The following is an 18,263-nucleotide window of genomic DNA, read 5'->3' as shown; positions in this document are numbered from 1 at the left end:
TTCATTTTCACAATACTCATTGATAGTAAATAGAAATACAATTAAGAGGTAGGGTCTCACTATGTTGCCCTTGCTGGTCTTGAACTCCTGGCTGCAAGTGATCCTTCTGCCTTGGACTCCCAAAATTACAGGCATGAGCCCCCGTACCTGGCCCTCAAAGTATTTTCTAATTTGCCCTGTGGTTTGTTTCTTGATTATTTATTTAGGAGTATGTTGTTTAATTTCCATGTATTTAAAAAGTTCCCCAATTTTTCTGCTGTTGATTTTTAATTTCATTCAATTGTGGTCTGAGAACATACTTTTCATTATTTTGATATTTTAAAATTTATTAAAGTTTGTTTTATAGCCTAACATTTATTCCCTCTTGGGGAATGTTTCATGTGCACTTGAGAAGAATGTGTATTCTGCCACTGTTGGGTGGAGTGTTCTATAGCTATCTCAGTCTAATTGCCTTATAGTATTGTTCAAGTATTCTATATCTTTATTGATCTTCTATAGATCTCAGTCTAATTGGTTTATAGTATTATTCAAGTATTCTATTTCCTTATTGATAGTCTATAGATATCTAACTGGTTTATAGTGTCGTTCAGGTATTCTATTTCCTTATTGATCTGCTTTAGATATCTAAGACTAATTGGTTTATAGTGTTATTCGAGTATTGTTTCCATATTGATCTTCTGTCTCATTGCTGTATTCATTATGGAAAGTGGGATATGAAAGTTTGAAACTACCATTCTATTATTGTCCATTTCTTCTTTCAGTTCTGTCAGGTATGTGTGTGTGTTTTAGATGGAGTCTTACTCTGTCACCCAGGCCGGAGTGCAATGGCATGATTTTGACTCACTGCAACCTCCACCTCCCAAGTTCAAGCAATTCTTTTGCCTCAGCTTCCCGAGTAGCTGGGATTACAGGCACGTGCCACCATACCCAGCTATTTTTTTTTTTTTTAATAAAGATGAGGTTCTGCCATGTTGTCCAGGCTGGTCTCAAACTCCCAATCTCAGGTGATCTCCCCATCTCAGCCTTCTAAAATGTCGGGAATACAGGCATGAGCCACCATGCCCAGCCTGTCAGTTTTTACTTTAATGGATTTGGGGGCTTGGTTGTTATGTCTTCCTAATGGATTGACTCTTTTGTTATTATAAAACATTCTTGTCTCTAGTAACAACTTTTGTCTTAAAGTCTACTTTGTCCAGAATATTAGTAGAGCCACTCTAGCTGCCTTTTGCTTTTATGGAAGAGTTGATTTTCAGAGGCACTGAGAGCCATTCTGAAAAGTGGAACTTCTGACTACTTCTTACAACTCTTAGAGATCATTGTTCCAGTTTTAGGTCTGTTGTCTTTCCCCTACTTCCAAAGTTACCTTCTGGAGACTCCATAATGCCACGTAGCTTTGTTGCTTTTATTGCTGCTTAGGATTAGCTTTCTTGTAAGTTCTTACGATGGGTACTTCTGCTTTCTGGTTTCCAAAATTTTTTAACTGTTAACTCCTTTTCTATTTGTTCTTTTGAGTTTATTACTTTAAAATCTATTATATCGATGGCTTTTCCGAGGAAACAGAATTCAATGAGTGATTTAAATCTTTAACTTGTATTCGAGGGTACGCTCTTTAGGTTTTAGTTGCTTTACTCTTAGTGACAAATTTTCTTGTATAGTGACGAGCATTTTTTTCATGATCAGAGGGCTTTAAATATCAGGGCTCCCGATACCTGGTAATATCCTAAATTTAATTAGAGTGCTTATATTTAGGGTTACATCATCTTTTAAATTCAGGTGTAGGATCTGAATAGCTTTGATTCAAAATAAGAAGAGTCAGCTGCTTCCAAGTCTGCTCACTGCTTGATTTTCCTTAGAGCAATGATTCCCAAAGTTGACCATGTCCTGGACCTCATCCCCAGAGTTTCTGATCCAGGAGGTCTGGGGTGAGGACCAAGAATTTGCATTTTCAGCAAGTACGAGGACGATGCTGGTGCCGGTGGTCCCAGGACCACACTGAGAACTACTGCTTTAGTGTGTGCATGGTGAAATGTTCTTTTTGGAGATAGGGAGGACATTCAGGAAACAGATGAGAATGAAGAAGGAGAGGAACAGAGAGAAGTTTGTGCCCACTTGCTCTTATTCCATGGCTCCCCCTTCTGTTTTCCCCTTTTGTCTGCACTAACAAAACCTGGCAAAATCTGCTTAGAGCAGCGTCTCCTCGCATCAAAGTTGTATTTTACTCAAAGGCAAAAAAATAAAGTGAATATTCATGCAAAACCTCAATTTGAAACCCTTCGAATGTTGTTGTTGCTGTTGTTTTTGAAATGGGATCTTGCTCTTGCTCTGTCATCCAGGCTGGAGTGCAGTGGTGCTATCACAACTCACTGAAGCCTCAAACTCCTGGGTTCAAAGGATCCTCTCACCTCAGCCTCTTGAGTAGCTGGGACTACAGGCATGCACCCTCACACCTGGCTAATTTTTAATTTTTTTGTAGAGACTGGGTCTCATTATGTTGCCCAAGCTGGTCTCGGACTCCTGGGCTCAAGCAATCCTCCTGCTTCAGCTTCCAAAAGTGTTGGCATTACAGACATGAGCCACTGTGCCATGCCCAAATGTATTTTTATGTGGAATTTTAAAGGGCTTGGGGCTGGGGGCTGTGGCTTATCCCTGTTATCCTAGTACTTTGGGAGGCTGAGGCAAAGGGATCACTTGAGACCAGGAGTTTGAGACTAGCTAGGCAACATGGCAAAACCCATCTGTACAAAAAATACAATTAGCTGAGTGTGGTGGTGCACCCTTGTAGTCCCAGCTACTTAGGAGGCTGAGGTGGGAGGATGGCTTAAGTCTGGGAGGTCATGGTTGCAGTGAGCCAAGAACACTCCAGCCTGAGTGATACAAGATGCTGTCTCACACAGACACAAAGGTTGGGCGGGCAGTGGGTAGGTAGTCTATGCAGGGTTTAGAGAAGTCATTACATAATTTTGTGAAAAGAACTGAGCATTTTCTTTTTTTTTTTTTTTTTTGAGAGGGAGTCTCTGTTGCCATGGCTGGAGTGCAGTGGTGCAGTCTAGGCTCACTGCTACCTCTGCCTCCCATATACCAGCGGTTCTCCTGCCTCAGCCTCCTGAGTAGCTGGGATTACAGGCACCCACCACTACGCCCAGCTAATTTTTTGTATTTTTAGTAGAGGCAGGATTTCACTATGTTGGCCAGCAGGTCTCAAACTCCTGACCTCATGATTCGCCCACCTCAGCCTCCCAAAGTGCTGGGATTACAGGTGTGAGCTGCCGCACTTGGCCAGAACTGGGGTATTTTCTAAGGCAACAGAATGCTACGCGGTTTTGTTAAAAAGCCCCTTGTCCTCAGGTTTCAGTTATCTGCTAGTTGCAAATCTGAGAAGGCGGACCCAGTGCCTGTTAGTGGGAGGAGCCAGAGTTAAGGCCATTCCTCTAGTTTCTTTTCTTGTGGCCTTTTGGAGATTCTGCTGTAATTGTCTCATGTTTAGCTTTTGTTTTTTTCTCAGAATGTTCTTCTGCAGTATGGTTGCAAATATTGAGAAATAAAATTGTGGCCCCCCCAAAGACAGGATCTCAAAGGATAGAGATACCTGGGAGGAAGCCAAGAGAAGTGAGACCCAAAAACCCTTGCCCAGATGAGGCTGCCTTTCACAAACACTTTTATTACTCCAATGCAATGCACCTGGATAGTTCTAGTGCTTCGGAAAGCCAGGATCTGGGGAGAGGGAATAGGGTCTTAATAGATGAAATGAGAAAGCAAGTTACAGGAGATGAATTTTGTCTGCAGCTTGTCACTTCCTTTCTTAGGCCTGTTTTTAAATCTATAAAATGATGATTTGGTTGGGAATAAATCCCAAAGGTGCTTCCATCTTGATTTTCTTTTATTTATTTCCCCCAAATCACTTCTTATGTCTTTTGGGCAGCCAAGGTAAGAAACCAGGTCTCTTGACTTATAGAGCTCAGAGTACCTAGACGATGTGATCTTCCTGAACCATGTGGTCCCAGAGGCTCCATGTTATTTCCTGTTAGAGGTTTTCAGTGGCTTCGGAATAGAAGGAAGTTTATTGCTATGACAGTCAGGCAGCCACACTGGGGAAATATGCTGTGTTGTGTTGTGTTGTGTAGGAAAAAGTCAGTATTACCCAGTCTGGTAACCTGATTTTTAGACAAAGGTTTGCCCCTGGAACAGGCTGCCTATGGCTGAGCATAGCATTAGTCTTGTCTCCAAAAACAGTTAAAAAAAAATCAGTGTGTACTTGCCTTCTCTGTCTCTTTTAGATATAGAAATATGTTTTGCCTGAAAATTATTTTCATTCTTATTTTGGAAGCAACTAAATTGCTCTGAGATGTTCCTTGTAGCAGTAATTAATTTAGCATTTACTGTGCACTCGCTGTGTGCCACGCTTGGTCTGAAGCGATAGAAATGTAGAGAAAGACTCTGAGGTGGGGAAATATATCTAGCAGGAGGAGGGGAGAGAAAGCTAATGTGGAAAAAAGGGCAGGATTTATTTATGCATCCCTTGTTTTATTCTTCAGAGATTTGTTTAGCATTTGCTTTGTGCCAAGCTCTGTGCTGGGTTCCTGGGATACAAAAGTGAGTAAGACAGAGACATCCTGTGTTCTCCCAAAACCGCACTGCAATGCATCATGGTTAGCCCTGAAATAGAGGAGGCCACATCAGCCTGCAGTGGGGCAGAAGTAGAGGTGGGATCAAAATCCATGGAGGGCTTCCTGAGGAGGTGACTTGGACGTGCAAACAAAGTACAAATGTGTGCCAGCCAAGTGACGGAAGGAACAGTTAAGCAATGGCTAGAGAGAGGAAGTGCTTAGTTGAGTGTAGAATGTGGATTTAAGGAAGAACAGAAGGAAATGAGGCCGTAAAGTTAGGTGAGGTTCCGCTCTTGAAAGATATTTTATCCCTCGGTTAGAACTTTGAACTTCAACCTCAAATGATGGAGAAACCACTTAAATATCTCATAACAGAGGAATTACAGGAAGCTGCAGCCATTTAAAAAGGCATACAGATGATATATCTGCATAGATTTTAAATTTAAAAAGCAGAATATGGCTGGGCACAGTGGCTCATGCCTGTAATCCCAGCACTTTGGTGCTGGGATTACAGGCATGAGCCACCCTTGGGAGGCTGAGGTGGGCAGATCACTTGAGGCCAGGAGTTCAAGATCAGCCTGGCCAACATGGTAAAACCCCATCTCTACTAAAAAATAGAAAAGAAAAAACAAAACAAAACTCACTGGCTGTGGTGGCAGGTAAACTAGCTGGCTGTGGTGGCAGGTGCCTGTAATTGTAGCTACTTGGGAGGCTGAGGCAGGAGAATCACTTGAACCCAGGAGGCATAGGTTGCAGTGAGTCAAGATTGCACCATTGCACTCCAGCCTGGGTTACAGAGTGAGACTCTTCAACATAAAAATTGTATGCTCATTATGATTGCTGATATATGAAGTATATCTAGGTTGATACAAAAGTAATTGCAGTTTTTGCCAATACTTTCAGTGGCAAAAACAACTACTTTTGTACCAACCTAATGAGTTATGACAAGGGCAAAGCATGGGAGGATGTCTAAAAGTAGAATCTGTTATTTGCATGGTGAGAGTCTTTAAGAATTCCTTTATAATATTCATTCAGCATTGAATTACTACTATATGCAAAGAGATCAAGATGCAGTCCCTTCCCTCTATCACTGAATATGGGGAGAGCTGATAACTTTTATGCACTTTCAAAAAGTGTGGGATTATGAAATGTCCAGAACAGGCAAATCCATACAGAAAGTAGATTGGTGGTTGCCAAGATCTGGGGGGTGGGGGAGCGAGGAATTGAAATGACAGCTTATAGGCACAGAGCTTCTTTTTGAGCTGATGGAAATGTTCTGGAATTATATAATAATGGTTGTGGATGGACATAGAACCTTACGAACATACGAAGTCTCATTGAACTGGGTAGTTGGTTAAAATGATTTTATGTTACGTGAATTTTATCTCAATAAAAATTATAGGAAGAAAAAAGGTGCTGATTCCAAAGAGATGACGTTGCTTGCATCTCATCTTTACTTTATTTTATTTTGATAGTAAAAGGCAATCGCAAATGTGAGTTGAACTGCCAGGCAATGGGCTACCGCTTCTACGTACGGCAAGCTGAGAAGGTCATCGATGGCACCCCCTGTGACCAGAACGGCACGGCCATCTGTGTGTCTGGGCAGTGCAAGGTAAGAGCCCCTGAACTGGGGCACCTGGGGTGAATTCTCGGGGTGCTGGATCTGTAACTGCTGACTCCCTTGTTTTGCAGGGAGGGACTAGGCTGCCAGCTCCCCCCAGCCCACGTGGGGGTCCCTGAACCATGCGCTCTTGGGGGACTGGGCTGAGATGGGACTACTTGGTCAGCCCTGACTCTGTTTGTGCTCTTTGGGCATCACCATGTCCAAATAATGGAAATGAGAGTATTAAGTGATTTGTGTTGATGCCACATGCTTCACAAAGGACATGGTGATCTTTGCCGGTTGGATCTGGAGCTTCTTCCTTGCCTGTGAAAAACGGAGGTTATGGAAAGGGCACTGCTGGTTAAATCAAGAAGCTGTTGGTGTCATGAGGGTGGCATTTTAAGGGAATGGCATATTTTATCTTGCCTCTCCCCAGAAGAGGCAGGCTTCCAAAGGAAAGTTGTTTCATGCCTTTTGTAGCAAAACTTGTACTTTAAGCAGGAAGTTTTCAACCTCTTTGGGCTTCTGAAGTTGGTTCCAGGAACTCTCCCGCCTGGCATTCTGCAAACATTCTGGGCTTGAGAGAATCCTTGTGGGATGCTCAACATTGACAGAAAGCACCATCTGGTTAAGAAAAGGCATCTTAGGTGAAATGGCACAAATTCCGTAGCTGCATTAATTTGTGCTAGGACTTATACCTTCCTTTCATCTATATGTGCATTAGTGGAGCTAAGATTTTAGCGGTAAATGACTCTGGAGCCCAAAGGAAGAGTTTGCCTTAATTAGCACTCTATAGCTACCTGGAAGACTGATTTTTATCAAAGGAAGAGCTCTTTGACTATAACATCTGAAAGTTCCTATTATATTTTGAATATAAATTGCTACTGTGTTTAATATTAAGGATATTGAGGTGTGATTTATGAGCACAACCTACCCCCCCCACCAACAACATTTTGAATGAGGAGGTTTCATCTAGGATGCAAAATAACTTGCAAAGCAGCACCGATATTTTCAGATTTTTAAAAAGGATATTTTAAATTGTTATAAGTATGTAATGGATGTATATATTTATGAGGTGTATGTGATATTTTGATACAGGCATATAGTGTGTAATCATCAAGTTAGGGCAATTGGGGTATCCATCACCTCAAACTTCTATCATTTATTTGTATTAGGAACATTCCAGTTACACTCTTTTACTTTTTTGTTTTTTGAGATGGAGTTTCACTCTCGTTGCCCAGGCTGGAGTGCAATGGCACAATCTCAGCTCACTGCAACCTCTACCTCCCTGGTTCAAGTGATTCTCCTTCCTCAGCCTCCTGAGTAGCTGGGATTATGGGCACATACCATCACGCCCAGCTAATTGTTTTGTATTTTTAGTAGAGACAGGGTTTCACCATGTTGGCCAGGCTGGTCTTGAACCCCTCACCTCAGGTGATCCACCTGCCTTGGCCTCCCAAAGTGTTGGGATTACAGGCGTGAGGCACTGCACCCAAGCTCTACCCTTTGACTTATTTTAAAATATGCAGAAAGATATTGTTAGCTATAGTCACCTTATTGTGCTATCAAATACTCAATCTTATTCATTCTAACTGTATTTTTTTTTCCCATTAACCATCCCCACTTTATAACCCCATCCCCACTACCCTTCCCAGTCTCTGGCAACCGTCATTTCACTCTGTCTTCAGGAGTTCAATTTCGTGGTTTTTTTTTTTTTTTCAAGCTCCCACATATGAGTGAGAACATGTGATATTTGTCTTGGTATGCCTGGCTTATTTCAGTTGACAGAAATTCGGTTCTATCCATGCTATTGCAAATGACAGGATTTTGTTCTCACATTATGAATGCAAGTTAAGAGAGGAACAAGGTGTCACTTGATATCTGATGTGTATGAAGTATCTTTGGAAGAGCAAACCCTGAAAGAATTAGGATGTGGCATAGAAGAGGCAGGAAACATCATGGAAAAATATCATAGCCTCCAATTTTCCGCTTCTTTGGGAAAACCACTGGTTTTCACACATCCTCTTTAGGCTTCGGTGTCCTCAGAAAATGCCAAAGGGTATTCTCTCAGAGTTTTATGGTCTCCATCTATAATGGTGTCTGCTTCTAAATGTTACGAACTAAGATGATGGGCCTGATAGCAATCTAGCTTTATCGTTCAGATCCCAACCCAACTGTTTCATTTCCTGAATACAGGCGCATACTGCTGAGGAATGCTGAATGTAACAGTAAAGTATAATCATTAAAAACATGACGCTGAAGTTGGACTACCTGGGTTCAATTCATGTCTCTTCCACTGATTTACTGTGTGATTTCGCAAAAGTTACTCAAGCTCTCTCTGCTTCTGTACATCATCTAAAAAATGAGGAGGATGGTACCTACACCCTGTGTTTTGGTGAAGAGTCATGACCCTGTAACAGGGTCTGGCATTAAGTAAACATACTGGCATTTATTAGTATTAACACTGCGTATGCCTGTATATATACCATTGTACTTGGATTTTCTATGCAAAAGTATTTGCCTTTTTTCTTGATTATAGATTTGTCAAATGCACATGCTCTTTTGGGTCAGTGCTCTCATGCTATAGTGGGAATCACTGAGGGATTGCAGATTCTGATTCAGTGGGGCCTGGGGAAGGGTCCGGGAGTCTGCTTTTCTAACAAACTTCCATGCGATGCTGATGCTGCTGGTCCCTGGATCATACTTGGAGTAGCAAAGTTTTAAGGGACACTGATTAAAATATAGTTAACAAAGAGCCAGAAATATAAATATATGGTGGTGAGATGACTTGGAAGAAGTATGAAATGTGGTCTCTTCACTGGGAGAACACATTTTCTTAGTATTTCATTAAATGTCTATGAGTTGGTGATATAAAAGAAAAGCAAACACTTATAAGGACATGGATATGGATTCTTATTAATTGAGGAAAAACATTCAAACTTTATAGCAACACAGTTTACAGATAATCATTGTTAAAAGCCTGAAACAGACATTTTCCAGGATGTAAGTGTATTAATAGGGTTCTGATGTTACTACGACTACTCTGATACTACTTTGCATTTTTTCTCTGCATTTGCCTGAAATTCCCTCATTGAAATTTGTTGACTATCCCATCCTCTCTAGAACTTCAGTTTAAATAAATCAGAAGTACATTTGCTTCCCAGGCTGAACTTGTGTTTACTTTGCAACTTTCAAAGGGTAAAAAGTGTCCTTTTCTAAATATTTGATCGGATGCCCAGAATTCAAATTCATTTCTTCACCTCTCTGACTTATGGCTGAGAAAGCTGTCACTTGCAGGCAATTCTCCCTAAGATATGTGTCTGCATCTGAAATAGTTACACAAAGCCTCTCCTGGCCACATAGGGTTGAAAGAAATAGCCAGGATTGCAAGAAAAGTTAATGAAAGGTGACAAGCATTACGTAATATGAGCTGAGTCTACAAGAGTCCTCAGGAGAGGAGGGCACTGTCCTCACATCAAGCCAAGTAAAGGCCCCAGGCCCACCTATTGCTGGCTTGAATGCTGTGTTTTTTCAGCTCAAGCTAGACCTGTGTTTACCCAGTTCTGGAGCTCCTCTCTGTTTTATTTATTTTTTTAAAAATTCTTAATTTGTCACTTTTGTGGGCACATAATTTATATTTATAGAGTACATGAGATAATTTGATACAGGCGGACAATACGTAATAATCACATCAGAGTAAATGGGGTATCCATCCCCTCAAGCATTTATCCTTTGTGTTACAAATGATCCAGTTATACTCTTAGTTATTTTTAAATGACAATTACATTATTATTGACTAGAGTCACCCTGTCATGCTATCAAATGCTAAATATTATTTATTCTTTCTATTTCTTTGTACCCATTAACCATTACTCTTCCCAGCCTCTGGCAACCATCATTCTCCTCTCCATCTCCATGAGGTCAATTGCTTCATTTCTGGTGTCCACAAATAAATGAGACCATGCCGAGATTGTCTTTTTTTCTTCTTTGAGATGGAGTCTCACTCTGTTGCCCAGGCTGGAGTGCAATGTTGCAATCTTGGCTCAGCACAACCTCCACCTTCTGAGTTCAAGCAATTCTCCTGTCTCAGCCGCCCAAGTAGCTTGGATTACAGGCATCTGCCACCACACCTGGCTAATTTTTGCATTTTTAGTAGAGATGGTGTTTTGCCGTGTAGGCCAGGCTGGTCTCAAACTCCTGACCGCAGGTGATCCACCCGCCTTGGCCTCCCAAAGTGCTGGGATTACAAATGTGAGCCAGCATGCCCAGCCCAAAGTTTGTCTTTTTGTGCCTGGTTTGTTTCACTTAACATAATGAGCTCCAGTTCCATCCATGTTGTTGCAAATGACAGAATCTCATTCTTCTTTGCGGCCGAATAGTACTTTATTGTGTATATGTACCACATTTTCTTTATACATTCACCTGTTGATGGACACTTAAGTTGATGCAAATCTTGGCTTTTGTGAATAGTGCTGCAATAAACATAAGTGTGTAGATATCTCCTCAATATACTGATTTCTTTTCTTTGAGATATATGCCTAGCAGTGGGACCCTACATGGTAGCTCTCCTTTTAGTTTTTTGAGGAACCTCCAAACTGTTCTCTAAAGTGGTTGTAATAATTTCCATTCTCACCTTCAATGTAAGAGGGTTTCCTTCACTCCACATCCTCACCAGCCTTTGTTATTGCCTGACTTTTATATAAAAGCCTTTTGAACTGGGGTGAAACAATATCTCATTGTAGTTTGGATTTGCATTTCTCTAATGATCAGTGATGTTGAGTAGGTTTTCATATGCCTGTTTTCCATTTGTATCTCCTCTTTTCAGAAATGTTTATTCAAATCTTTGGCCCATTTTAAAATCACATTATTAGAGATTTTTCCTATAGAGTTGTTTGAGCTATTATATATTCTGGTTATTAATCCCTTGTCAGATGGCTAGTTTGCACATATTTTCTCCCATTCTGTAGGTCATTCTTCACGTTGCTGATTATTTCCTTTGCTGTGCAGGAACTTTTTAACTTGATGTGACCTGATTTGTCCATTTTTGCTTTGGTTGCCTATGTTCGTGGGGTATTAAGTAAGAAACCTTCACCCAGTCCTATGTCCTGGAGACTTTCCCCAATGTTTTCTTGTAATAGTTTCGTAGTTTGAGGTCATAGATTTAAGTGTTTAATCCATTTTGGTTTGATTTTTGTATATGGTAAGAGTGAGGAGTTTAGTTTTCATTCTTCATATGGATTTCCAGTTTTCCCAGCACCATTTTTTGAGGAAACTGTCCTTTTTCCAGTGTATATTATTGACACCTTTGTTGAAAATGAGTTCACTGTAGTTGTGTGTATTTATTTCTAGGTTCTCTATTCTGTTCCATTGGTCTATATGTCTGTTTTCATGCCACTATCATGCTGTTTGGGTTACTATTGCTGTGTAGTATAATTTGAAGTCAAGTAATGTAATTCTTCCAGTTTTCATCCTTTTGCTCAGGATTGCTTTGGCTATTCTTTTGTGGTTCCACATAAATTTTAGAATTGTTTTCTTCTATTTCTGTGAAGAATTTCATTGGCATTTTGATAGGAATTTCATTAAATCTGTAATTTGCTTTGGTTATACGGACATTTTAACAATATTAATTCTTGCAATCCAGGAACACGGGATATCTTTCCATTCTTGTGTAGCCTCTTCAACTCCTTTTATCCATGTTTTATAGTTTTCATTGTAGAGCTCTTTTACTTCTTTGGTTAATTCCTAGGTATTTTATTTGTAGCTATTGTAAATAGGATTAGTTTTTAAATTTCTTTTTCAGATTGTTTGCTGTGGGCATATAGAAATATGTATATTTGCTGTTCCCATATAAAAATGTTACTGTTTTTTTTGCATGTTGATTTTGTATACTGCAGCTTTCCTGAATTTGTTTATCAATTCTAATCATTTTTGGAGTTGTTAGTGTTTTACAAATATAAAATTATATCATCTGCAAACAAGGGTAATTTGACTTTGTCCTTCCCAATTTGGATGTCCTTTCTCTTTTCTGATTGTTCTAGCTAGGACTTCCAGTACTATGTTGAATAATAGTTTTGAAAATGACCATCCTTGTCTTGTTCCAGATCTTAGAGGAAAGGCTTTTGTTTCTTCCCTATTCAGTATGATACTGGCTGTGGGTCTGTCATATGTGACTTTGTTATGTTAAGGCATGTTCCTTCTATACCCAACTTTTTGAGGGTTTTTATGAAGGATATTGAATTTTATCAAATGCTTTTTTGGCATCAATTGAAAGGATCATATGGTTTCTGTCCTTCATTCTGTTACTATATCACATTGATTGATTTGCCTATGTTGAACCATCCTTGCACCCCCGGTATAAATCCCACTGGGTCCTGAAGAATGATATTTTTAACATGTTGCTGAATTTAGTTTGCTAGTTTTGTCTTAAGGATTTTTGCATCAATGTTTATGAGGGATATTGGCCTGTAGTTTTCTTTTTCTGTCATGTCTTTGTCTGGTTTTGGTATCAGGGTAATACTTGCCACATAGAATGAATTTGGAAGTATACCCCGCTCCTCTACTTTTTAGAATAGTTTGAATAGGATTGATATTAAATCTTCTTTAAATGTTTGGTAAAATTCAGCAGTGAAGCTATTGGGTCCAAGTCTTCTTTACTGGGAGATGTTTTGTTACTGTTTCTATCTCATTACCTGTTAATTGGTCTGTTCAACTATTGTATTTCTTCATGGTTCAATCTCTGTATGTTGTATGTGCCTAGGAATGTCATCCATTTTTCCAGTTCATTGGCATATAGTTGCTCATAGTAGTCACTAATGATCCTTTGAATTTCTGTGGTGGCTGGGTGCAGTGATTCACACCTGTAATCCCAGCACTTTGGGACCACTTGTGGTCAGGAGTTTGAGACCAGCCTGGTCAACAAAGCGAAACCACATCTCTACTCAAAATACAAAAATTACCTGGGCATGTTGGCATGTACCTATAATTTTAGCTACTTGGGAGGCTGAGGCATGAGAATCACCTGAGTTCAGGAGGCAGAGGTTGCAGTGAGCCGAGATGGTGCCACCACTACACACTCTAGCCTGGGTGATGGAGTGAGACTCTGTCTAAAACAACAACAAGAGTAGTTTATACGCCATACTCACAGTATATAATATTCTGTGTTTTGTGTGTGTGTACTTACTGTTACCAGTGAGTTTTGTGCCTTCAGCTGACTTTATTGCTTATTAACATCTTTTTCTTTCTACTCTCTTTCTACTCCCTTTAGTATTTATTGTAGCATAGGGCTTTTGTTGATGAACTCCTTCAACTTTTGTCTGGGAAAGTCTTTATTTCTCCATCACATTTGAAGGATATTTTCACCAGATACACTCTTCTACAGTAAAAGTGTGTTTCCTTTAGCACTGTAAATATGTGATGCCACTTTCTCCTGGCCTATAAGGTTTTCACTGAAGTGTCTGCTGCCAGATGTAATGAAGCTCACATTATATGTTATTTTCTCTTGCTGCCTTTAGGAGCTTTTCTTTTTTCTTTTATTTTGGACCTTTGAGAGTTTGATTATTAAATATCTTGAGGTAGCCTGATTTGCATTATATCTACTTGGTCTTTTATAGCCTTCTTGTACTTGAATACTGATATCTTTACGTAGATTTGGGGAGTTCTCTGTTATCCCTTTGAATAAACATTCTCTCCCATCTCTCTCTCTCTCTCTCCCTCCCCCCCCCCAGTCTGTAAGGCCAATAGCTCTTAGATTTGCACTTTGCAGGCTGTTTTCTAGATCGTGTAGACATGCTTTATTCTTTCTTACTTTTTTTCTTTCGTTTCCTCTTGTGTATTTTCAAATAATTTGTCTTCAGGCTCACTAATTCTTCTTTCTTCCTGATCAATTCTGCTATTAGGAGACTCTGACGCATTCTTCAGTATGTCAGTTGCCTTTTTCAGCTCCAGAAATTCTGCTTGATTCTTTTAAATTATTTCCATCTCTTTATTAAGTTTATCTGGTAGGATTCTGAATTCCTTCTCTGTGTTGTCTTGAACTTCACTAAGTTTCCTCAAAACAGCTATTGAATTTTCTGACTGAAAGGTTACATAGCTCTGTCTTTTCAGGATTGGTCCCTGATGCCTTATTCAGTTTGTTTGGCGAAGTCATGTTTTCCTGGATGGTCTTGATGCTTGTGGATGTTCGTTAGGGTCTTGATATTTTACCTAGATATTTATTGTAGCCTTCACAGTTCAGGTTTATTTGTAGTCATCTTTCTTTGGAATGCTTTCTGGATATTTGCAGGGACTTGGGTGTTGTGATCTAAGTCTTTGGTCACTGCAGACATATTTGCATTAGGGGGCACCTCAGGCCCCATAATGCTGTGTGTCTTGCAGACTCAAAGAGTTACCACCTTAGTGATCTTGTTTAAGTTCCAGAAGGATTCCCTGGATTAGCAGGCAGAGACTACTGTTGTCTCCCCTTACTTTCTCCTACATGAATGGAATCTCTCCCTGTGATAAGCTGCCTGGAACCAGGGAAGAGGTGACATAAGCACTCCTGTGGCCACCACCACTGGGACTGTGCTGGGTCGGACCTAAAGCCATCACAGCACTGGGTCTTACCCAAGGCCTGCTGTAATCACTACCCGGCTACTGCTTATGTCCACTCAAAGCCCTAGGGTCCACAATCAGTAGGTGGCAAAGCCAGGCTTGTGTCCTTCCCTTTAGGGCGGCAAGTTCCTTCCAGCCCTGGGCTGGTCCAGAAATACCATCCAGGAGCCCGGGCCTAGAGTCAGAAACCTTAGGAATCAACTGGTGCTCTATTCTACTGCAGCTGAGCTGGCCCCCGAGCCAGAAGACTAAGTCCTTCCCACTCTTCCTTCCTGAGGAGTCTTTTCCCATGGCCACCACCTCCGCAGGTCCGCAGGGAGTACTGCCAGGCTGTCACTGATGTTCACTCAAGGACCAACGGATCTGTAGTCAGTGTGTGGTGGATGCTGCCAGGCCTGGGACCCACCCTTTAGGGCAGGTGCAGAAATCCTGTCCAAGTGCCAAGGCCTGAAACTAGGGACTCCAAGAGCCCGTTTGGTGCTGTACTCCACTGTGGCCAAACTGGTATCTAAGCTGCAAGACACAGTCCTCTTTACTCTTCCCTCTGCTTTTCTTAGGCAGGAGTTTCTGTCCATAGCCACCGCAGCTGGGAATGCGCTCAGGCACCAGCTGCAGCTAGCGTATCTCAGTCTTACCCAAGGCCCCTGACTTGTACTACCTGGTTACTGCTGCTGATTATCCAGGGCCCAAAGGCTCTTTAGTCAGCAGGTGATGAATTCTGCCAGGACTGGGTCGGTCCCTTCTGGCCCAGGGCACATCTAGAAATGTCTTCTGGGAACTACAGCCTGGAATGGGAGCCTCAGGACTTACCTGTTGGCCTATCCTATGTTGGATGAGCTGATATCCAAGTTGCAAGACGAAGACCTCTTTACTCTTCCCTCTCCTTCCCTCAAGTGGAAGGAAGGAGTTTCTCCTGTAGAGGCAAGCTGTTCTGCTTGGGGTTGGAGGAGGGGTAGTGTAAACACTCCCTTGGCCATCCCGGCTGGTGTCCCACTAGGGTTCGTGTCCCACTAGGTTTCATGTCCCCCAAGTCCACTAGCTCCAAGCCCAACATCGCACCATAACATTCCCTGTGATTACAGAGCTTGTGGCCTAGATTGCCTTTCAGGTATGTTTAGGACCCCAGAGTACATTAGCCCACTGTGGCAAGCCTCGCCATCACTCAAGTTCCAACCACTGGGATGGATGAGTGCCCATTGAACTAGGCCTAGTCTGAATGCTCCCTCCATGGCAACAGCTGGGTTCTGCCTGGTATCACTTTCTACTGTGACGGAGCGGCACGGAGTTCCAATGCAAAGTCCACATCATTGTTCTCTCCCTCCCTGAAGCACATGGATTCTCCATGCCCCGTGGCTGCTGCTGGGGAATGGGAGAAGGGTGATGTTGGTGATTCACGAGTGTCTTTCCTCTCTTTGTCAGTGCCCCTTTCAGTGATCTAAGTTAAAGCCAGCTTGCATGATTGCTCACCTGGTTCTTGGTTCATATGAAGGTGCTTTTTTGTGTCCATGATTGTTAAATTTGGTGTTCCTGTGTGGAGAATGATGATGAAGACTGCTAATCGGCCATCTTGCTCTGCCTTTCCTCTGCACTTTAGACCCAAGAGTTGGAATAAGGGCAAGAAGAAGGCAGATGTCCTAGAACTACGTTGGCGAGGGTTGCGGACCAGAGAAAATTGGGGTCGATATCTAGTCCCTTGGTGCTGGGTGATACTCCATTTCTTGATAAGGACTGAAGGAGTCTAAATGTTGGCTTTGGGCTAATTACTGCTTATAGAAAGGCCGTGAAGGACAAGGACAAGTAGAGCTCCCATTCTGTCATTTCCAAAAAATAGAGGATGTATTGGAAGGCCACAGAGATTCTCCCTCCCTCACCCCAACCACTTTCCCCAGATATCAAAAAATGAACATCTGGCCAGTCTTCAGAGAGGTCTCAGAGACACTTCAGCCCTACCCAGTCATCATTGTCATTTATGCAAGTGAAATACCACTTAGGTCTAATTAACAGAGAGCACAATCATAATTTCTATTATTAAACATCCCATTAGCCACACTATGATTTATTTTTACTTGGTCTTGGCTTTATACTCTGTTTTTAACTGTTTAAAAATTTTATAGTTTGAGGTGTATGTATTATTTTTGCTCACAACTTAATAAAAATCAATGAAACTTTGCCTTGAAGGTATAGAAGGCTTTTGAAAGAACAGGGTCATGTGGATAAGGCACCAGGAGAATAGAAACCAAAACTTTAGCTCCCTGGAGACCAACCTTTCAGAAATCTCAGGCTTCCAGACGTTAATGATCCTGAGTCAGAATGACCCCAAGGCCTACCCCTATTCCCCATAAAAAAAGTGTTTGGTTTTGAAGGAACAGAACTTGAGTAGGTGCCTTGCAAAAAAATAGCTGCTTTGAAATCACAGGGGAGGAAGGTGTTGAAGCTCATGCAAGCCAGCGAGGAGCCATTTCTGGGAGTTTTCCATGTGCTGCACACTGGGTGGTGTCCTTTACACAAAAATGATTTTGTTCATTCATTTATCTTTGCAATGACCCGATCAAGGAGGTATTATTAGTCGCCATTTTACAGAGGACTGTCATGAAGATGAAGTGAGTTGAACATACTAAATGCTACATAGGGGTTTATTACTACTGTTGGCTCTTTGGGCTGAATTGTTAATCAGAATAGAAAGAGTTGTTTATATGTGTTGGGAAAAAAAAAAAAAGCCAACATTTGTTTTTAAGGCTTTCCCCTCGTCTGAGTTTATTGTTCTCACCTCCTCTTTCCGAATGACCATCTTTTCGAAACAAATCAGGATGAACCTCTGTTTTGACTAAATTCTACCTGTGACTCCATACTGCCTATGGAATAAAGTCCCTACCCTTTATCATCTGCCTCCTGCCGTGTCTCCTGGCCCTCAGGGCTGGCCAGATGGGGACCTGTCACTCCCTGTCAGTCCCTGACCCAGTGGGCCTGCCAGTTGGTGCTTTTATGGGAATGCCTGTGCTGTCCCGTCAGCCTGGAGTGCCTTGCTATGTCCAATCTTGCTTTAGCAAAAAGCCTGCCATTTGAATGAGTGTTTGAAATAAATGTGTAAATGAATACACTCAATATGTGGCACTCAATATGTTGAATTTCAGCAAATGAAATTAATCTTGAGTTCATCACACAGTTTTCTCATTTGGGGCTTGGGATAGGCAGTTGAGTGCAGCTAAAACAAGGAGATGAAGCCCCGTTGGCCAGGTATCCAGAACACAAGGCCTTGAAGGTGGGGGAGAATTCTTGGCACCTTCCCAAGCCCCTGTCAGCCCCATCTTGTTTTTCGGCCGCTTACTCTGAATTTCTTGAGTCCCTGCCGAGCTGATGGCAGAGGAACCTAAGAAAGTGTGAGTGCATGCTCCCATGGTGCCTTCTGGTGAAGGGAAAGAAGCCGCCTTCTGGCTCCCGAACTCCTCCCTTAGATCAGGCACATCCTC

The 18,263-nt window shown here is 41.6% G+C and overlaps 1 protein-coding gene across 1 annotated transcript in view; it reads left to right on the top strand.

Annotated features, from left to right (window-relative positions):
- Positions 1 to 18,263, top strand: part of THSD4 (thrombospondin type 1 domain containing 4) — a 669,073-nt gene that overhangs the window by 279,519 nt on the left and 371,291 nt on the right. Inside the window, exon 7 of the mRNA XM_039469071.2 lies at positions 6,080 to 6,216. Within this exon, the coding sequence (XP_039325005.2) occupies positions 6,080 to 6,216 (137 nt within the window). The remainder of the gene's footprint in view (positions 1 to 6,079; positions 6,217 to 18,263) is intronic.

Source organism: Saimiri boliviensis, chromosome 2 (genome assembly GCF_048565385.1).
Source record: "Saimiri boliviensis isolate mSaiBol1 chromosome 2, mSaiBol1.pri, whole genome shotgun sequence".
Taxonomy (NCBI): Eukaryota; Metazoa; Chordata; class Mammalia; order Primates; family Cebidae; genus Saimiri; species Saimiri boliviensis.
This window is presented reverse-complemented; position numbering and strand designations above follow the sequence as displayed.